Source organism: Nerophis ophidion, linkage group LG04 (genome assembly GCF_033978795.1).
Source record: "Nerophis ophidion isolate RoL-2023_Sa linkage group LG04, RoL_Noph_v1.0, whole genome shotgun sequence".
In the NCBI taxonomy this organism is placed as follows: domain Eukaryota; kingdom Metazoa; phylum Chordata; class Actinopteri; order Syngnathiformes; family Syngnathidae; genus Nerophis; species Nerophis ophidion.
Window position 1 is genome coordinate 703,322 of NC_084614.1, and position 19,819 is coordinate 723,140.

General features: G+C 40.2%; 2 protein-coding genes across 9 annotated transcripts in view; one reads left to right on the plus strand and one right to left on the minus strand.

Annotated features, from left to right (window-relative positions):
- The window catches only part of LOC133550663 (neuronal PAS domain-containing protein 2-like), a 126,929-nt gene extending 120,050 nt beyond the window's left edge, over positions 1-6,879 (minus strand). For 4 of the 8 annotated variants that reach the window (XM_061896600.1, XM_061896603.1, XM_061896602.1 and 1 more), the window contains exon 1: positions 6,636-6,879. The gene's annotated coding sequence lies outside the window, so the exon portion shown is untranslated. The remainder of the gene's footprint in view (positions 1-6,635) is intronic. The other 4 variants (XM_061896605.1, XM_061896604.1, XM_061896599.1 and 1 more) reach the window with 1 other exon arrangement.
- Positions 6,880-16,397: 9,518 nt separating this feature from the next.
- LOC133550666 (bromodomain and WD repeat-containing protein 3-like) overlaps positions 16,398-19,819 on the plus strand; it is a 36,161-nt gene continuing 32,739 nt past the window's right edge. Inside the window, exons 1-4 of the mRNA XM_061896608.1 lie at positions 16,398-16,586; positions 16,704-16,762; positions 16,869-16,898; positions 17,075-17,134. Of these exons, the coding sequence (XP_061752592.1) occupies positions 16,553-16,586; positions 16,704-16,762; positions 16,869-16,898; positions 17,075-17,134 (183 nt within the window). The 5' untranslated portion in view covers positions 16,398-16,552. The remainder of the gene's footprint in view (positions 16,587-16,703; positions 16,763-16,868; positions 16,899-17,074; positions 17,135-19,819) is intronic.

The window sequence follows — 19,819 nt, forward strand, 5'->3', positions numbered from 1 at the left end:
GAGCGATGGGAGAGAAGTGTATGTTCAGAGAGTGTTTGGGCTTGTGTGTGTGTGTGTGTGTGTGTGTGTGTGTGTGTGTGTGTGTGTGCGTGTGTGTGTGTGTGTGTGTGTGTGTGTGTGTGTGTGTGTGTGTGTGTGTGTGTGTGTGTGCTTTGTCTCGTCTTGTCTTGTCTCATAGTAACAGTGGTACTATCGTATTGTTAGTGTACAATAGTTTTTCTTGTTTTTGTTTATATAGTATTGTTCTTGTATTATAATGTTGAATGAGGGAGAGGGGTTGGGATATTATAAGCATCTGCTTCATCCAACCCATTTTCAAGCCTTGCATGATTATCTCTGCCAAAATGTAAAAAATTAAAAAAGTGTTTTGTTGTACAGTGCAGGTTTGAAATAAATATTTCAATCAATCACATATACTATTTGATATGCAGCTCATTTTTATATGACACTTATTGAAATATCATGTGTGACATCATGCACAAAAGTGCACTTTATTTGTTTTAAACTATTGTAGTGGCATTCTGTACAAAAAGTACACTTTAATTTACTGTTGTTTTGATATGACATCTTAGTGACATAATTCACAAAAGTGCACTACTAACTTGTTTTAAAATGTCTCTGACAATCTTGCACTTTCTGTTTTGAAATTAAATGAATGTTTGTGCCACTGCTTAATAACTGTTTATGGAATACAGTGCAGGTTTGAAATAAATATTTCAATCAATCACATATACTATTTGATATGCAGCTCATTTTTATGTGACACTTATTGAAATATCTTGTGTGACATCATGCACAAAAGTGCACTTTATTTGTTTTAAACTATTGTAGTGGCATTCTGTACAAAAAGTACACTTTAATTTACTGTTGTTTTGATATGACATCTTAGTGACATAATTCACAAAAGTGCACTACTAACTTGTTTTAAAATGTCTCTGACAATCTTGCACTTTCTGTTTTGAAATTAAATGAATGTTTGTGCCACTGCTTAATAACTGTTTATGGAATACAGTTTTGGTCAATTGACTTAGTTGAGATTTCCCTCCCTGCATTAATGTTTAAAATGAGCATGTTTAAAATCAGCAAATATTAATGCAGTATGAACAACAATGTTTTAATGTAGACACATAGAATCATCATACTGGTGTAATTATATGCATCAAGTGCTAATTCAAGGGTAAGGCAAAATATCGAGATATATATCGTGTATCGCGATACGGCCTAAAAATATCGAGATATTAAAAAAAGGCCATATCGCCTAGCCCTACTTAAGATACTAAGAAATAGAGTTTGTCGTAATGGAGGTGATTATTCTTATTGTAGAGGAGAGCACACTGTGTTTGGAAATACATAGTTAGCTGCTACAAACTAGAAATAAATACAAAATTAGCCATAAGGGATCAGCGTTTATTTTGGGCAATTACATACTTTTTCACGAAAATCGGCTTACGTATATTGATTGGTGGCCAATCAATGTGCATGTCCCATAAAGTCACAATAATACAACATTAAGTGACAACAAAAGTGATGGACACAGCAAAAGTGACAGTGGACCAGGTTTTCCCGACAGACCCAAGTTGATGGGGTGATTTTTTTTATTTATTTAACTGATTTTAATGAAGTTGGAAATGTAAGTGACAGTAAGCATTTATAATCAATGTCATTTTCTGGTCAGCTGTCACATCCATCGTATCTCAATGTTGTTTCGTGCCATGTTTTGTTGTGGCTTCATGTTGTTATGTTGTGGCTTTATGTTGTTGTGACCTTTCTCTGTAACCGTAGTTTGCAACCTCCGGGAAACTTGTTAATAAACAAAAATTATTGTATATATTTTCTATATGTTCGATTCTGATTATAAACATGATTAATAAATTAAAGGAAAAATCCCAGAATCATTCAATGAAGTCAGGTGAAAAGTATTGGGATCAGACAGTATTTATATTGATAGTAACATTTGCAGTATCTTAGTCAGTAGTGATGTTTAAGGCCTGGTAGTTTGTTTGCGTCTTGTGGAATTTAGTCAAGCAGATTTCAGTCTTATTCTATCTGTGTTTGCAATGATTCAAGCTTAACCATTCAACATTCATCCTTATGTGGAGCAAGACGGCTCACGGCTCTGTTCCCTTAAAGAGACAGAGGGCACAAATAAGCCCTTTTGCTGCTGCGCAGACTTCTGCCATTTGTGCATGCCCAGTCACACTAAGCAGCTCTAGCAATAGTCAGAAGAGTGTTCAGTTTAAGCTTGCAGGACATGGCCCAGTAACCTACTTTCCTCCCGCAACATGCTCTGTAACATCAGAGAGGAGGTTCTGTGCCATCAGTTAACTAACCTGAGGCACAGCATTGTTTCTTCAGGAAGAGGAAACACAATTACATGGAAAAGAGGTATACAAAAGTCAGATTATTATCAATCAATCAATCAATGTTTATTTATATAGCCCGAAATCACAAGTGTCTCAAAGGGCTGCACAAGCCACATCGACATCCTTGGTTCAGATCCCACAAAAATAACAAAAAAACATTCTTGGTTCTTGTTGAATTGCACATGTTTGTGTATCATGGGACTATACTCCTGTGCCACTTCTAGTCCTCATTTATGCTATAACCATGTCAGACATTAAGTCATATGGTTAAAACAGCCTTTTCAGTTTTGGAACGTTTTGTTTTATATACTTTAGAGCAGGGGTCACCAACCTTTTTGAAACCAAGAGCTACTTCTTGGGTACTGATTAATGTGAAGGGCTATCAGTTTGATACACAGTTAAATAAATTGCCAGAAATTGCTGATTTGCTCAATTTACCTTTAATTAATAAATCTATATATATATAAAAAAATGGGTATTTCTCTCCGTCATTCCGTCGTACATTTTTTTTCTTTTCACGGAAGGTTTTTTATAGAGAATAAATGATGAAAAAAACACTTGATTGAACCGTTTAAAAGGGAAGAAAACACGAAAAAAATGAAGATTAAATTTTGAAACATAGTTTATCTTCAATTTCGACTCTTTAAAATTCAAAATTCAACCAAAAAAAAGAAGAGAAAAACTAGCTAGTTTTTAATCTTTTTGAAAAAATGAAAAAAATAATTTATGGAACATCATTAGTAATTTTTCTTGATTAAGATTAATTTAACACTTTTGATGACATGTTTTAAATAGGTTAAAATCCAATCTGCACTTTGTTAGAATATATAACAAATTGGACCAAGCTATATTTCTAATAAAGACAAATCATTATTTCTTCTAGATTTTCCAGAACAAACATTTTTAAAAGAAATTCAAAAAACTTTGAAATAAGATTTCAATTTGATTCTACAGATTTTCTAGATTTTCCAGAATATTTTTTTTGAATTTTAATCATAATAAGTTTAAAGAAATATTTTACAAATATTCTTCGTCGTAAAAACAGAAGCTAAAATGAAGAATTAAATTAAAATGTATTTATTATTCTTTACAATAAAAATTAGTTTTACTTGAACAAGGATTTAAATTGTCAGGAAAGAAGAGGAAGGAATTTAAAAGATAAAAAGGTCTATGTGTTTAAAAATCCTAAAATCCTTTTTTAAGGTTGTATTTTTTTATCTAAAATTGTCTTTCTGAAAGTTATAAGAAGCAAAGTGAAAAAAATAAATTAATTTCTTTAAACAAGTGAAGACCAAGTATTTAAAATATGTTCTTGGATCTTCAAATTCTATTTGAGTTTTGTCTCTCTTAGAATTAAAAATGTCGAGCAAAGCGAGACCAGCTTGCTAGTAAATAAATAAAATTCAAAAAATAGAGGCAGCTCACTGGTAAGTGCTGCTATTTGAACTATTTTTAGAACAGGCCATCGGGTGACTCATCTGGTCCTTACGGGCTACCTGGTGCCCGCGGGCACTGCGTTGTTGATCCCTGCTTTAGAGTCATCTGGTCTGACTTGTTGCTCTGTCTTGCAGATAAGCACCGGTAGAGATAGCGGTCGGGTCATGAGGCTGCTGGCCCAAATGTTTTAGCAGCATGATGTAAAAGGAGCATATGGTGCGTTGAATAGCCCACTTGAGTCAGCCATGGAGCGACCCATCTCAACCCGCTCAGCTGTCAGCACACATCCTTCCTCATTACTATTCACTGCTGTTGCTGCTACTCCCGGGGCCAACCTCAGCAAGCTGGCAAAAATGGCTCCAGATATAGAATTCCTGAGAGCCAGACCCTAAACAAATGCTGGTTCTCAGGAAGATATAGCCTTGTTAATATAAAACCCCAAGACATATTTTGTATGTATACTTGTCTTTACATATTTTGTTATTAATCGTTTATTGCTGTAATAAAAAGTAGAAGAAAAATATATAGTACAAATCATTCATTAGAAATCGAGTCTTTTCTTAGCTAGAGGATACAAAAACCTGTTTAACACCACCTTTATATGCTTTTCAACATAATAAGAGCCCTTTGGACATGAAATTACACTCTTTATTTACCTTTACTCTTTTGTTCCGATATAGTAATGCTTCCTGATGCTGAGCCAATCAGTGGTTTGGTCTCCTCTAGGGGCCAATATACTGTAGTATTGATATATTTAGTTTGTTTACCCATTGTTTGGCTGGAAAATGCTTCATTTGCGGCGAAACATTTTGAAAATGAAAGACGATACAAAAAAATGGTAAAAGAAATGGACTCTTGTTAGCGAAGATTGCAATGAGCGGTGAGAGGGAGCGGAGAAGAAGCCACACGAAATGCACCTTTTGTTAGGGTTATTTCTTACATTCAATAGTGTTTCTCACCTTCTTTCCCAAAGTGCCGGTGTTCTGTCAAAATGAGCCGCTTCGTCGAAAAAAGCTAACAGTTGTTAGTCCTGTTTAAACTCTCAAACTTTTTATACCAAGTATCACCATAATGACCAACATTAAAATACAGTAGCATAGAGGGCCTAAATATTCATTAAAACAAAGGCAGATGTTTTATCTAAAAACTATAATTCATATTTTTGGCCACTATAGCATCACACACAGCTTGAACAGTAACTCAGTGATTGACTATAGGAAAATTCCATCCATCCATTTTCTACCGCTTATTCCCTTTCGGGGTCGCGGGGGGCGCTGGCGCCTATCTCAGCTACAATCGGGCGGAAGTCGGTGTACTCCCTGGACAAGTCGCCATCTCATTGCAGGGCCAACACAGATAGACAACATTCACACACTAGGGACCATTTAGTGTTGCCAATCAACCGGTGCATGTCTTTGGAAGTGGGAGGAAGCCGGAGTACGCGGAGGGAACCCACGCATTCACGGGGAGAACATGCAAACTCCACACAGAAAGATCCCGAGCCTGGATTTGAACCCAGGACTGCAGGACCTTCGTATTGTGAGGCAGACGCACTAACCCCTCTTCCACCGTGAAGCCTATAGGAAAATTACACACTATATTTAAATAATGAATTAAATCAAATGTATTATATTTAAGTGATTGTTTGGAGTCCCACAGTTAGAGAATCTTAGGTCTACATGATTTGCTTATTGTCCAATAATATACAATGTGAATTTCCTGACGCTGTCAGTGTCTTACTTGTCAGAAAACACAATTAAATAAATCTTACCGTATTTAAAATAGTTACCTACTTGTAGCGCAAGTGACAAGATTTACACAGGGCCAGTCCACACAAAATATTTGACTTCGCTTATAATTTGTTACGAGGACAACTTTAGCATTGATGCGCCTGTAGCTCTTTTTGACAAAGCAGCTCAATTTGATAGAACACCGACACTTGCAACTTTCTTTAGCCCTATGGTGACTTTTTATGCAACCTACTCAACAAAAAAAGCATAAAACAGAGTCACCAACGAAGCAACTCGCATTCATTCCCACACTAGGGCTAATTTAGTGTTGCCAATCAACCTATCCCCAGGTGCTTGTTTTTGGAGTACCCAGGGGAACACGCAAATTCCACACAGAAACATCCCGAGCCCGGAATTGAACTCCAAACGTTTTAATAATGAGGCACATACACTAACCCCAGCACCACCATACTGAATGTGAGTGTGAATGTTGTCTGTCTATCTGTGTTGGCCCTGCGATGAGATGGCGACTTGTCCAGGGTGTAACCCGCTGGGCTAGGCTCCAGCATTCCTCTCCCCCCCCCCGGAAAGGGACAAGCGGTAGAAAACGGAATAATGGAAAACATGTATGGACCAACGAAGCGATGTAACCGGTGAAATGGAAAAAACGCAATTATTATCGTTTCATTGCAAAACCGTGATTGATTACTGCATATTTAAAAACTTGGTGATTCTGCGCATTTCACAGAAAAGCAGTTAGCACGCTAATTGCTAACTGACTTAATAATTAAGAATAACGTTATAGAAATAAAACTTGGTTAATACATTTCAGTGTGTTTACAAATAGTTTTGAGCAAATTAAACAATAATAATGAGACATATTTTAGGCGAAAATGTTCGCCTCAAACCGATGTACCACGGTAGTGTCATCCATGGAAGTTATCCAGGATTTCCCCAACCAAGTATTGAAGGATTTCACAAAATGTCACATAATATTCACTTTGCGGAGGTGACGTGTGACGTGTGGGAAAAGTGAGCCAGCGCTCCAGGAAAACAAAACTAGACGACTTTTCCCAAGTATGAAAAGTGCAGTGAAGGCTCTTACCTGGCGTGTGTGAAATGCAAGTCAAAGACGTAGAAGCTGTAGGCGACGACACAAAACAGATGTCCTTTCTTTCCAAAAAAAAGTTGCCCAAAGATGAAACCATCACGTCTATTGTTCAATCAAAACGACATCCAACCCAAAGTGAACAAGAATATGAGACAGGAAAGCTCCTAGAGTGCGCGGTGCGGCTGAACTAGTGAACTCTCGCATGAAGACTGCGTGAACATTTGTGGCGGAGAGGACACCGCTTAGCCCTGCCCACTGGACTCTAACAAGTTTGTGTGTGAGCGTCAGGCGTTGACGATGATATAACAATCACATTTTTACACACATTTACCTACTTTACCCAATACACTGGGAAATGTTTCACCTTTCAAAAAAAAAAACCCAAATGTCCTCGTAATTGTTAATACATTACTAATGTATAGTACCATTTAAAAAAAAATAATATTTATGTATTCATTGGATAGGGAAATCATATTACAAATACTGAGAAAACAGACACTCTTTTTTGAATATAATTTTTTTCAGTGAACAAGCGACACAAAATACAAAAAGTAACACATTTGTTTTGTCCAAAGGAGAAATAAACAAAGGATGAATAATATTTTAAGATTTTTACTATGTATGTATATATATATATATATATATATATATATATACCTTCCGCCCGATTGTAGCTGAGATAGGCGCCAGCGCCCCCCGCGACCCCAAAAAGGAATAAGCGGTAGTAAATGGATGGATGGATGGATATAAATATATATATATATATATATATATATATATATATATATATATATATATATATATATATATATATATATATATACTATACATCCTATATATAAAATGTCAAGTTATTCTGTTCCCCTTAATAAACACATTTTTGTTGCTGTAAAAAGCTAAAACTCAGTCACCTTTTACATGTATTTCATGTTACTCAAAAATGTCCTATTTTTTAGAGACGAAACAAGAACTCGAATGCAAATTACTATATTTCCAATTTAGGAAAAGATGTTTGTAGCCGTGCCTGGCTGGCTGGCTATAGCAGCAGATATTAACTTTAAACACGTAACTAACATGTAACCTTAATCAAATGTCTGTTTTATAGATCTGACTTTTAAAGTTAAGACATCAATACTTGTTTTATTCCCAGTACTGTTTTTTTTTGTGTTTGTTTGTTTTCAAACATAGGCAGCTACTGTAGCTAAAACTTAGAAGCAGCAATGTCCTTTAAGAGTCTTCTTTTTTTTTTTATTGAATACAAACATTTAAAACAAAATACCTGCAAGTCATCTTTATCAGAAAGAAGGGATATATTATTTAGTTCCGAAGTTTTTAAAAACATTTTACATGTAGCTAGGTATAGGTAACTTAAGAGAGGGAATTACCTTATTATTGTAATGGTTTTTATTTTAAAAATCAGCAACATAAAAGTTTTTTCTGTTGTTTTTATTATGGTGCACAAGTGTTAATGTATTTTATTTTAAAAATATATTTTTTAAACATGATGTAGATATTGCTGGCATAGCAAACTAGCAACATGCAGAAACAAAATCCATAAAAATAATTTAGAACTACATTAAAGATACACAAATGTTTTTTACAGATTGTCCAATAATTTCAATGCAGTAATCAGCCCTGTGGACAAAAACACATAATCTGAAGGTCCGGAGAGAGTGGGGAAGGTCTAATTCAAACGTAAGAACACGTCTCTGGAAGTTATTTACACATGTGGACAATGTATCACTGTGCAATAACACAAAACATGTGTTTGCTTGTGCTGATGGAAAAATAACTGTGCGACAGATGTTTACAGTTCACAAAATATCTGGGCTCAATTGAAGCCGTAACTGGTTTCCAAGTCAGTATTGTACTATACATTGAAATAAGTGCCATTATTGTAGTGTCATTTCATTCTTGACATCTTCTGGGGCATGATGGCAACATAGGGGTAAAAACAACACGGTATTGTGAATTAGAGTGTGCGCCCAAAGGAAGCACCCAATTCAATTAAAAAAACTATTTGTCCACAAGAGGCACAAATATCAGCAAAAACAGTAATAATTGTGTCGAAGAATTTAGAAAACATAGGCATACAACTTAAAAGGAGAGGTGGAGAGAACCAGGACTTGTGATCTGAGACACTAGATTTAAGATGTTCAAAAGATTAATTTTTTGCATACATACGTATGCCTTGTTATAGTAACAAGGCATACATATGTAGCTGGCCACAGCAGGGAACATCTTACCTCCACAATAACCTGATTATCACCTATAATAATAACAATAGAGATGATTTATGCCAAATCCAGCCCAGGAATGACGCCATAAAAACTTAATTAAAACTTGGGAGACAAACATTTTTGCAGCAAATTCCTAAAACACTAGAGTGCCTCTAGAGGAACTTGGAACACAGTAAACACATTGCCAGATCCTTTCATTGACATTTTAACCTTGCTTGCAAACATAGAACTCTGGGGTTCAAACTTTTGATTAACATAACCGAGGCATTCCTCAAGGCATCTCTTTAAGTCCTCTCCTTTTTGGTAATTACATTTTTTTTGTAATGTGATATATGTAACTAAGGCAGGGGTTGGGAACCTTTTTGGCTGTGAGATCCATGAAAGCCAAATATTTTAAAATGTATTTCCATGGGAGCTATATAATATTTTTAAACGCTGAATACGACTAAATGCGTGCATTTTTAGGTAAGACCAACATTTTTTGAGTATAATAAGTCTCTTATTCTTTTTAACAACATTGCTATTCTAAAGCTAACCAATAATAAATACATTATTCTTACTGTTAATGAGACTTTTTGAACATGTGCAGTAGAAAACGGATGAATGGATTAAAATGCATGAGAATGTCTTATATTTTGAACGTTATTTTTACCAGCGGAATCATTCATTACTTATCGTGTTAAGCAATGTCAGCTAAGATTTATCTGAGAGCCAGATGCAGTCACCAAAAGAGCCACATCTGGCTCGAGAGCCATAAGTTCCCTAACCCTGAACTAAGGTGTTGTTGTAGGTTGTTTTGTTCAGATGAAGTCAGTAGTCATTTGTTCAACTTCATAAGATCCAGTGCATTTGGAAAGTATTCACAGCGCTTCACATTTTGTTATGCTACAGCTTTATTAAAAAATAGAATAAGTTCATTTTTGTTCTCAAAACTTCACAGACAATAACCCATAATGACAATGTAAAATGTTTTTGTTTTAATTTTGCAAATGTATTAAAAAAAAAAAAAAGTGTAGATAAGTATCCACAGCTTGATGCACCTTTGGCAAAAGTTACAGCCTCAAGTCTTTTTAAAGACAATACCACAAGCTTGTACATTGCAGCTTTCATCTTAGTCTATAGTCAGGGAGGTGACCAAGAACCCAATGGTCACTTAATCAAAGCTACAGAATTATTCTGTAGAGAGGAGAACTTTCCAGGAGGACATCCATCTCTGCAGCAATCCACCTATCGGGCCTGTATGGTATAGTGGCGAGACAGAAGCCATTTCTGAGTAAAAAGTTGGCCAAAATACACCTGAAAGACTCTCAGACCATGAGAAACTAAACTATATTGTCTGACAAAATAAAGAATAAACTATTTGGCGTGAATTCCAGGCTTTATGTTTGGAGTAAACCAGGCACCGCTCATCATCAGGCCAATACCATCCCTACAGTGAAGCATGGTGGTGTCAGCATCATGCTGTGTGGATGTTTTTCAGGGACAGGAACTGGGAGATCAGCTTTAAATACGTATGTAATATACACACAATTTTTAATATATATTCCAAAATTTAAAAAAATAAAAAAATCACATTGTCATTATGGGGTATTGTCTGTAGAATTTTGAAAACAAAGATGATTTTTCCATTGGAATACATCTGTAAAATAACAAAATGTGGGAAGAGTGAATACTTTCCGGATGCACTGTATACTAGTAGTGTTCCTCAAGGTTCCAAGTATCCATGCGTTATGGCATGTTTGACACGCATATATTGTTTACATTAGTAGTAATGCTTTTTTCTTTGTCCATGTAGACCCTAGTATCAAACCAAACAAAAGATGTTGGGTGTACTTTTTAATTCTTTATTTTGCACAAAAAAAGGCTTAAGTGTCATCAACATAATAGCTTCTTCTCCTTGCATTTTTGCTGTTTTTTTGTACTGTATTTTTGGAGAATGTGTTTCAGGCTATTAAAAAAGGATCTGTGTGCAGCATATGGCCCCCATGCCGCACTTTGGAAAGCCCTGACCTACATAAAGCCAGTGTGTGTATATAAAGCAGTGTCACATTTTTAAAAACGGCCCAGGAATGCCTTTTAGGATTAAGACAAAGTGTTCAAGGTGTTGACTTTGTCTCTCACTTCAATGGGCACTACAATTATTATGAGATGTCTAAAGTCGGATCCACGGAGGCCCAAGCTCACTACTCCAAAGTCTCCCTGGTGTCGCTGTGCTATATACCAGGAAAGACGGGTCAGGAGTCTTGAGGCGTTCATGGCTTGACACATCAGAACCAAAAGTTTGTGTGTGTATGTGTTGCAACTGATTGGTGTTACAGAACATCCTACGCCTTCCAGGCACCAATTACTGGACAACCCACTGTGTATGCCATTGAAGAGAATGTCCTTTTTCTATCCACTGAAGAGAGGGAGTGAACACACAGTGTATGTGCACGCAGAACATCTTAACAGTCTATTTGCTTCACAACACACCTCCCAAAAACACCCAGGTGGGCTGAAGGAGAAGTTTAATGTTGTACTCACACATCCATTCATACCTTGTACACATTTGGTAATCGTATCACTTCTTGTTATGTTTTTGGACATCGCAACTTGCCGTAGTTGTAAGCAATGCATGATGGGAACCCGGATGTTGTGTCGTTGTATTGAAGTGCGACTGAAATAAAGACACGCTAAGAAATAGCTCCGTGCCGTCTACTTAATGGGTCGTAGACAAACTTACAAATAATAGGAACATACATAACACTTCTACTTATATGTTTAAGTGTGCTGACTGACATAAATCATTGGTTGACATAAATACCATACTTACAAAAAATATATACAATGGTGGTCCACTAGCGACGCTGAGATCATTATCCATGCGTTTGTTACGTCTCGTCTCGATTACTGTAACGTATTATTCCCGGGTCTCCCTATATCTAGCATTAAAAGATTACAGTTGGTACAAAATGTGGCTGCTAGATTTTTAACAAGAACAAGAAAGTTTGATCATATTACGCCTGTACTGGCTCACCTGATCTGGCTTCCTGTGCACTTAAGATGTGACTTTAAGGTTTTACTACTTATGTATAAAATATTACACGTTCTAGCGCCAGCCTATCTTGCCGATTGTATTGTACCATATGTCCCGGCAAGAAATCTGCGCTCAAAGGACTCCGGCTTATTAGTGATTCCCAGAGCCCCAAAAAAGTCTGCGGGCTATAGAGCGTTTTCCATTTGGGCTCCAGTACTCTGGAATGCCCTCCCGGTAACAGTTCGAGATGCTACCTCAGTAGAAGCATATAAGTCTCATCTTAAAAGTAATTTGTATACTCTAGCCTTTAAATAGACCCCCTTTTTAGACCAGTTGATCTGCCGTTTTTCTTTTCTTTTTCTCCTCTGCCCCCCTCTCCCTTATGGAAGGAGGGCGGGGGGACACAGGTCCGGTGGCCATGGATGAAGTACTGGCTGTCCAGAGTCGGGACCCAGGATGGACCGCTCGCCTGTGCATCGGTTGGGGACATCTCTGCGCTGCTGATCCGCCTACGCTTGGGATGGTTTTCTGTTGGCTCCACTATTGACGGGACTCTCGCTACTATATTGAATCCACTTTGGACTGGACTCTCACCGTTATGTTGGATCCACTATGGACTGGACATTCACAATATCATGTTAGACCCGCTCGACATCCATTGCTTTTGGTCTCCCCTAGGTGGGAGGGGGGGTTGCCCACATATGCGGTCCTCTCCAAGGTTTCTCATAGTCATCATTGTCACTGTCACCGACGTCCCACTGGGGTGCGTTTTTCCTTGCCCTTATGTGGGCTCTGTACTGAGGATGTCGTTGTGGTTCTTGCAGCCCTTTGAGACACTTGTGATTTAGGGCTATATAAATAAACATTGATTGATTGTTTTTCTTTATGTGCCCCGCTTGACTGGTGACCAGTCCAGGGTGTAACCCACCACTTGCCCAAAGTCAGATGGAATAGATTCCAAGATCCACCTTACCTGTGACCTCAAGGAGGCGGTTTAAAAAATGGATGAATATTCAATATACTTAGTATATCTGAATTAGGGATGTAGTATCGGATGATTTTTGTGAAACAGCACATAATTACAATTGCCGATAAATGTATTTAAATGCCGATCACGAACGCTGATCCCCTCTGACTGATGCCATTTTTATTTTCAGTACCCCGGCTGACAAGCAGCTAGCAGCTAATTATGCGTCTCCATAGAAAGTGTGGAGCCGCTCCCCTAAACTAATAATAATCACCTCCATTGCGCCAGATGAACTGCATTTCTATGTTAAGTATTATCAAGCAGGACAAAGCTAAACATGTTAAACATGCCAGGAACAGGCATGCTAATAGCTAAGCTAACCGCTAAGCTAGCTTTAAACAACACAAAGAAATAGGTACTTAGTAAAGTTTAAGTGTGGATGGAACTGTGTTTCAGCAGAAAGGAAGCAGATATATGATGAACAAGTAGATTATTAAAGTCTCGAGACAGGATAATATAACAACAACTGTTGGTGTGTCAGCATAGTCAGTCAGTCCACAACATGTAAGAGGGCTAACCGTTTTATAAACTGGTGGTTTCAACACCAAGGGTAATATCAGTATTTGATCGGTATAAAGTGATTAAGTCGATATCTACATTTTCTTAAAATCTATTTTTTAGGTAATGTTAAATTACTTTAAAAAAGTAGTAGATAATAGGTAATTGTGTACTATTTACTTTTTTTACTCAGGCAATTACAAAAACAAAGTATAAGGAAGTAGTTTAAATATTGTGTTGGTATTGTTAAACTTTCAATAGCACTCACCCTAAATCAAATATATTTTTTAAAGTTAATACATTTGATCAGTATTTGCCGATCTCACTCATGGATGATCGGTATCAAAATCGGCCGCATAAAACCCTGATCGAAGTATATCTAAATCCCAAATATATGCAATATATGGGTTTATCCAAATAAATTAATTTAAAAAAGGACTCGTCCATGGTGTACTCCGCCTTCCACCCATGTGCAGGTGGGATAGGCTCCAGCCCTTCTACCATTAATTGATTAACGTGGACCCCGACTTAAACAAGTTGAAAAACTTATTCGGTTCTTACCATTTAGTGGTCAATTGTACGGAATGTGTATTGTACTGTGCAATCTACTAATAAAAGTTTCAATCAATCAATCAAAGCCAGAGGCGCCGATGCCGAGCACCCACGTGGGATTGATGGCAACTTTCAATCTTTAAAATTATTTTTTTAATCTTGTCGGTATTCCTGTGGCAAGTTTGGTCCGTTTTACAAAATAATAATGCCACAAATCATGTGAGAAACTAACTTTGCTGAACGTTTTTTTTTTTAAGTACACACACACATAGAGCACACACTGGCAGAAATGTAGATCAGCGCCTATGGCTCCAGCAACCCCGCAAGGAACAAGCGGTAGGAAATGGATGGATGGATGACCATTATTATATTCAATATTTTTATATGAATTTAGATTATATCCATCCATCCATTTTCTACCGCTTATTCCCTTTGGGGTCGCTGGTGCCTATCTCAGCTACAATCGGGTGGAAGGCGGGGTAGACCCTGGACAAATCGCCACCTCAACACAGGGCCAACACAGATAGACAGACAACATTCACACACTAGGGACCATTTAGTGTTGCCAATCAACCTATCCCCAGGTGCATGTCTTTGGAAGTGGGAGGAAGCCGGAGTACCCGGAGGGAACCCACGCAGTCACGGGGAGAACATGCAAACTCCACACTGAAAGATCCCAGGCGTATTGTGAGGCAGACGCACTAACCCCTCCTACACCGAGCTGCCCGAATTTAAATTTTTATATACATATATATACATATACATTTGTAACCGGTGGTCTTTTCCTCTGCGTTCTGTGTGATTTATGGAAGACGACCGACACCATGGGTTTCTCAGCTGCACTTTACTGATAATACAGAACACAATTGTCATCAAAAACTTTCTGCCATCGTCGAGCCCCTCTCCCGTTATCGTAGACAAAAAGGGCGTAGTTACATACACAAATAAAAACATACCTGATAATACAGAACACAATTGTCATCAAAAACTTTCTGCAATCGTCGAGCCACTACACAAATATAATAATGAACAAGAAATGAATTGAAGTTCTTAACAAGACAAAACATTTTCTGTCGTCGCATGGACGCCTACCTCTACTGTTATCGTAGACAAAAAGGGAAGTTGGAAGGAGTGTCCAACGCATATAAAAAGACAGGTGTCACAGTTATTATTGCAGTAGGAGGGACAACGAGACAATGGTTCCACATTGACAAAACATCAAACAACATTCAGGTATTTACATGTAACTCACATATTTTGTGTAACTGTAACAATAATAAAACATTGGAAAATACATTATTTACAAGACATAATTGACCCTGTTACATTTATACATATACCTATATGTATATATATATATATGTATGTGTGGGAAAAATCACAAGAATACTTCATCTCTACAGAACTGTTTCATGAGAGGTTCCCTCAATTGTTCCCTCCTGACGATTGAGGGAACGCCTCATGAAACAGTTCTGTAGAGATGAAGTAGTCTTGTGATTTTTCCCACACATACATTTTGCGCTCTACCACGGTATCGAGCACTATTCTCTGGATAATCCAATTAGGACACATATACATACATACATATACATATACATATATATATATATATATATATATATATATATATATGTTTTGTAGTTAATTTGCCGATTAAAGCTCCAATCAGTTTACAAAGTTGTACTTTAATACAAAATTATTTGGATGTTTTATTTGCACTAAGCAATAATCATCAGAAATATTATGAAATTGAGAAATACATTTAAAAACAATTTCACAATGTGTAGTAAATCCATTCAATACCATCCATCCATCCATCCATCATCTTCCGCTTATCCGAGGTCGGGTCGTGGGGGCAGCAGCCTAAGCAGGGAAGCCCAGACTTGCCTCTCTCCAGCCACTTCGTCTAGCTCTTCCCAGGGGATCCCGAGGCGTTCCCAGGCCAGCCGGGAGACATAGTCTTCCCAACGTGTCCTGGGTTTTCCCCGTGGCCTCCTACCAGCTGGACGTGCCCTAAACACCTCCCTAGGGAGGCGTTCGGGTGGCATCCTGACCAGATGCCCGAACCACCTCATCTGGCTCCTCTCGATGTGAAGGAGCAGCGGCTTTACTTTGAGTTCCTCCCGGATGGCAGAGCTTCTCACCCTATCTCTAAGGGAGAGCCCCGCCACCCGGCGGAGGAAACTCATTTCGGCCGCTTGTACCCGTGATCTTATCCTTTCGGTCATGACCCAAAGCTCATGACCATAGGTGACCATTCAATACCATCTTTACTTTTTCGATTTACTGATGCAAATGTATTCTTCAAAAAAAACCTCTCATTTATTGAGATGAAACTGGGCTTTAGTTTGCTGCATTTCTCATGTTCTTCAAAGATAAACAAAACGTTCAACGTCGCCATCTCCTCACTAGAGGGCGCTATCACAAAGGGCCGTGTTGGCCATCGACTAACCTGGGAGAGGAGGCCAGTCACTAACGTTAGCCTCCTTAGCTACACACGACTAGCTACTAGCTAGCCGGTGGCTAACGAGCGAGCCAAAACATCAGTTCGTCTTAATGCCGCCTTTCCTATTAAGTCATGACAAAGGAAGCGTTTTCCCAGATAGAATGCGGTGAGTGCCACAGGATTTACACATTTGGTTGTAAATTCACGTCTCAGTTAGCGAGCTAAGTTAGCATTAGCTCAACGGTAACAACACAGGCTAACCCACACCCCTCTTTCGTTTCAGAACTTTATTACCTCATTGCCAGGTTTCTGCAATCTGGACCCTGTCAAAAAGCAGCACAGGTAACTCGAAAATACGCACGATAATCACCGTTAGCGGCGGTGTGGTTCCCCGATTAGAACGGCCGAGCGCTAGCAGCTAACGTTGAGTCCTTGTGTGTGTCGGTAGATGCTGGTGGAGGAGCTGGAGGAGTACGAGGTAGGTTCGGCTGCAACTTTCTGCCTTTTATTCCCATGTGGACTCTTCTTGTATCGCCTCCTTCTTGCTACATGGAAATGACTTATAGTTCAGCTATAGCCCAAGAAAAGGAGCGAGCAACCTGGACGAGCGGACGTTGTTTTCCCTCTTGTCCCTAATAACTTGTTTTTATTTAGTTGATACCACAGCGATGGAGTTGGGGCGGAAATAAACATAAACAGACCTTCCAAGAGTGGGTGAGTGACACATTACGATTGACTAATTCATCATGTAAGTGTATCCTTTTGATCGACAACCACAACTTGACAGTGTAATTTATTTGATTATTTAGACGTGTTACATGGGGATTTTTCCAAACATTTTAGATTACTTTTTTACATTTGTTTGATTCTATGCCTGTATATAAATAACTGAGGACAGCGTCTGCGACTGTGCGAGGAAGTGGGAGGGGAAATACTTCTATGAAAGATTTGATTGGTTGAAGTGAGTTGCCAATCCTCTCTCGGAGCCAGTGCATTTCCAGCATTGCAAAATAAGAGCCAACCAGAAGCGCATCAGTGACGCTTTAACCACTGTTGTATCCAGGGCTAAAGGATGAAAGAGATGTACTGTAAATAATAGAAGGAAAACAATTCTCAATATCCCACGGAACAATAACAATCCTGTATTCAGTACCCTTAATCCATCCATCCATCTTCTTCCGCTTATCCGGGGTCGGGTCGCGGGGGCAACAGCCGAAGCAGGGAAACCCAGACTTCCCTTTCCCCAGCCACTTTGTCTAGCTCTTCCCGGGGGATCCCGAGGCGTTCCCAGGCCAGCCGGGAGACATAGTCTTCCCAACGTGTCCTGGGTCTTCCCCGTGGCCTCCTACCGGATGGACGTGCCCTAAACACCTCCCTAGGGAGGCGTTCGGGTGGCATCCTGACCAGATGCCCGAACCACCTCATCTGGCTCCTCTCGATGTGGAGGAGCAGCGGCTTTACTTTGAGCTCCTCCCGGATGGCAGAGCTTCTCACCCTATCTCTAAGGGAGAGCCCCGCCACACGGCAGAGGAAACTCATTTCGGCCGCTTGTACCCGTGATCTTATCCTTTCGGTCATGACCCAAAGCTCATGACCATAGGTGAGGATGGGAACGTAGATCGACCGGTAAATTGAGAGCTTTGCCTTCCGGCTCAGCTCCTTCTTCACCACAACGGATCGGTACAACGTCCGCATTACTGAAGACGCCGCACCGATCCGCCTGTTGATCTCACGATCCATTCTTCCCTCACTCGTGAACAAGACTCCTAGGTACTTGAACTCCTCCACTTGGGGCAGGGTCTCCTCCCCAACCCGGAGATGGCACTCCACCCTTTTCCGGGCGAGAACCATGGACTCGGACTTGGAGGTGCTGATTCTCATTCCGGTCGCTTCACACTCGGCTGCAAACCGATCCAGTGAGAGCTGAAGATCCCGGTCAGATGAAGCCATCAGGACCACATCATATGCAAAAAGCAGAGACCTAATCCTGCGGCCACCAAATAGGAACCCCTCAACGCCTTGACTGCGCCTAGAAATGCTGTCCATAAAAGTTATGAACAGAATCGGTGACAAAGGACAGCCTTGGCGGAGTCCAACCCTCACTGGAAATGTGTTCGACTTACTGCCGGCAATGCGGACTAAGCTCTGGCACTGATCGTACAGGGAGCGGACCGCCACAATAAGACAGTCCGATACCCCATACTCTCTGAGCACTCCCCACAGGACTTCCCGAGGGACACGGTCGAATGCCTTGTAGACTGGTTGGGCAAACTCCCATGCACCCTCAAGAACCCTGCCGAGAGTATAGAGCTGGTCCACAGTTCCACGACCAGGACGAAAACCACACTGCTCCTCCTGAATCCGAGGTTCGACTATCCGGCGTAGCCTCCTCTCCAGTACACCTGAATAAACCTTACCGGGAAGGCTGAGGAGTGTGATCCCACGATAGTTGGAACACACCCTCCGGTCCCCCTTTCTTAAAGAGAGGGACCACCACCCCGGTCTGCCAATCCAGAGGTACCGCCCCCGATGTCCACGCGATGCTGCAGAGTCTTGTCAACCAAGACAGCCCCACAGCATCCAGAGCCTTGAGGAACTCCGGACGGATCACCGAGGAGCTTTTTAACAACCTCAGCGACCTCAGCCCCAGAAATAGGAGAGTCCACCACAGATTCCCCAGGCACCTCTTCCTCATAGGAAGACGTGTTGGTGGGATTGAGGAAGTCTTCGAAGTATTCCTTCCACCTATTCACAACATCCGCAGTTGAGGTCAGCAGAACACCATCCGCACCATACACGGTGTTGATAGTGCACTGCTTCCCCTTCCTGAGGCGGCGGATGGTCGTCCAGAATCGCTTCGAAGCCGTCCGTAAGTCGTTTTCCATGGCTTCTCCGAACTCCTCCCATGTCCGAGTTTTTGCCTCAGCGACCGCTGAAGCCGCACACCGCTTGGCCTGTCGGTACCTGTCCACTGCCTCCGGAGTCCTATGAGCCAAAAGGACCCGATAGGAGTCCTTCTTCAGCTTGACGGCATCCCTCACCGCTGGTGTCCACCAAGGGGTTTTAGGATTGCCGCCCCGACAGGCACCAACTACCTTGCGGCCACAGCTCCGATCAGCCGCCTCGACAATAGAGGTGCGGAACATGGTCCACTCGGACTCAATGTCCAGCACCTCCCTCGTGACATGTTCGAAGTTCTTCCGGAGGTGGGAATTGAAACTTTCTCTGACAGGAGACTCTGCCAGACGTTCCCAGCAGACCCTCACAATGCGTTTGGGCCTGCCAGGTCGGTCCGGCATCCTCCCCCACCATCGCAGCCAACTCACCACCAGGTGGTGATCGGTAGAAAGCTCCGCCCCTTTCTTCACCCGAGTGTCCAAAACATAAGGCCGCAAATCC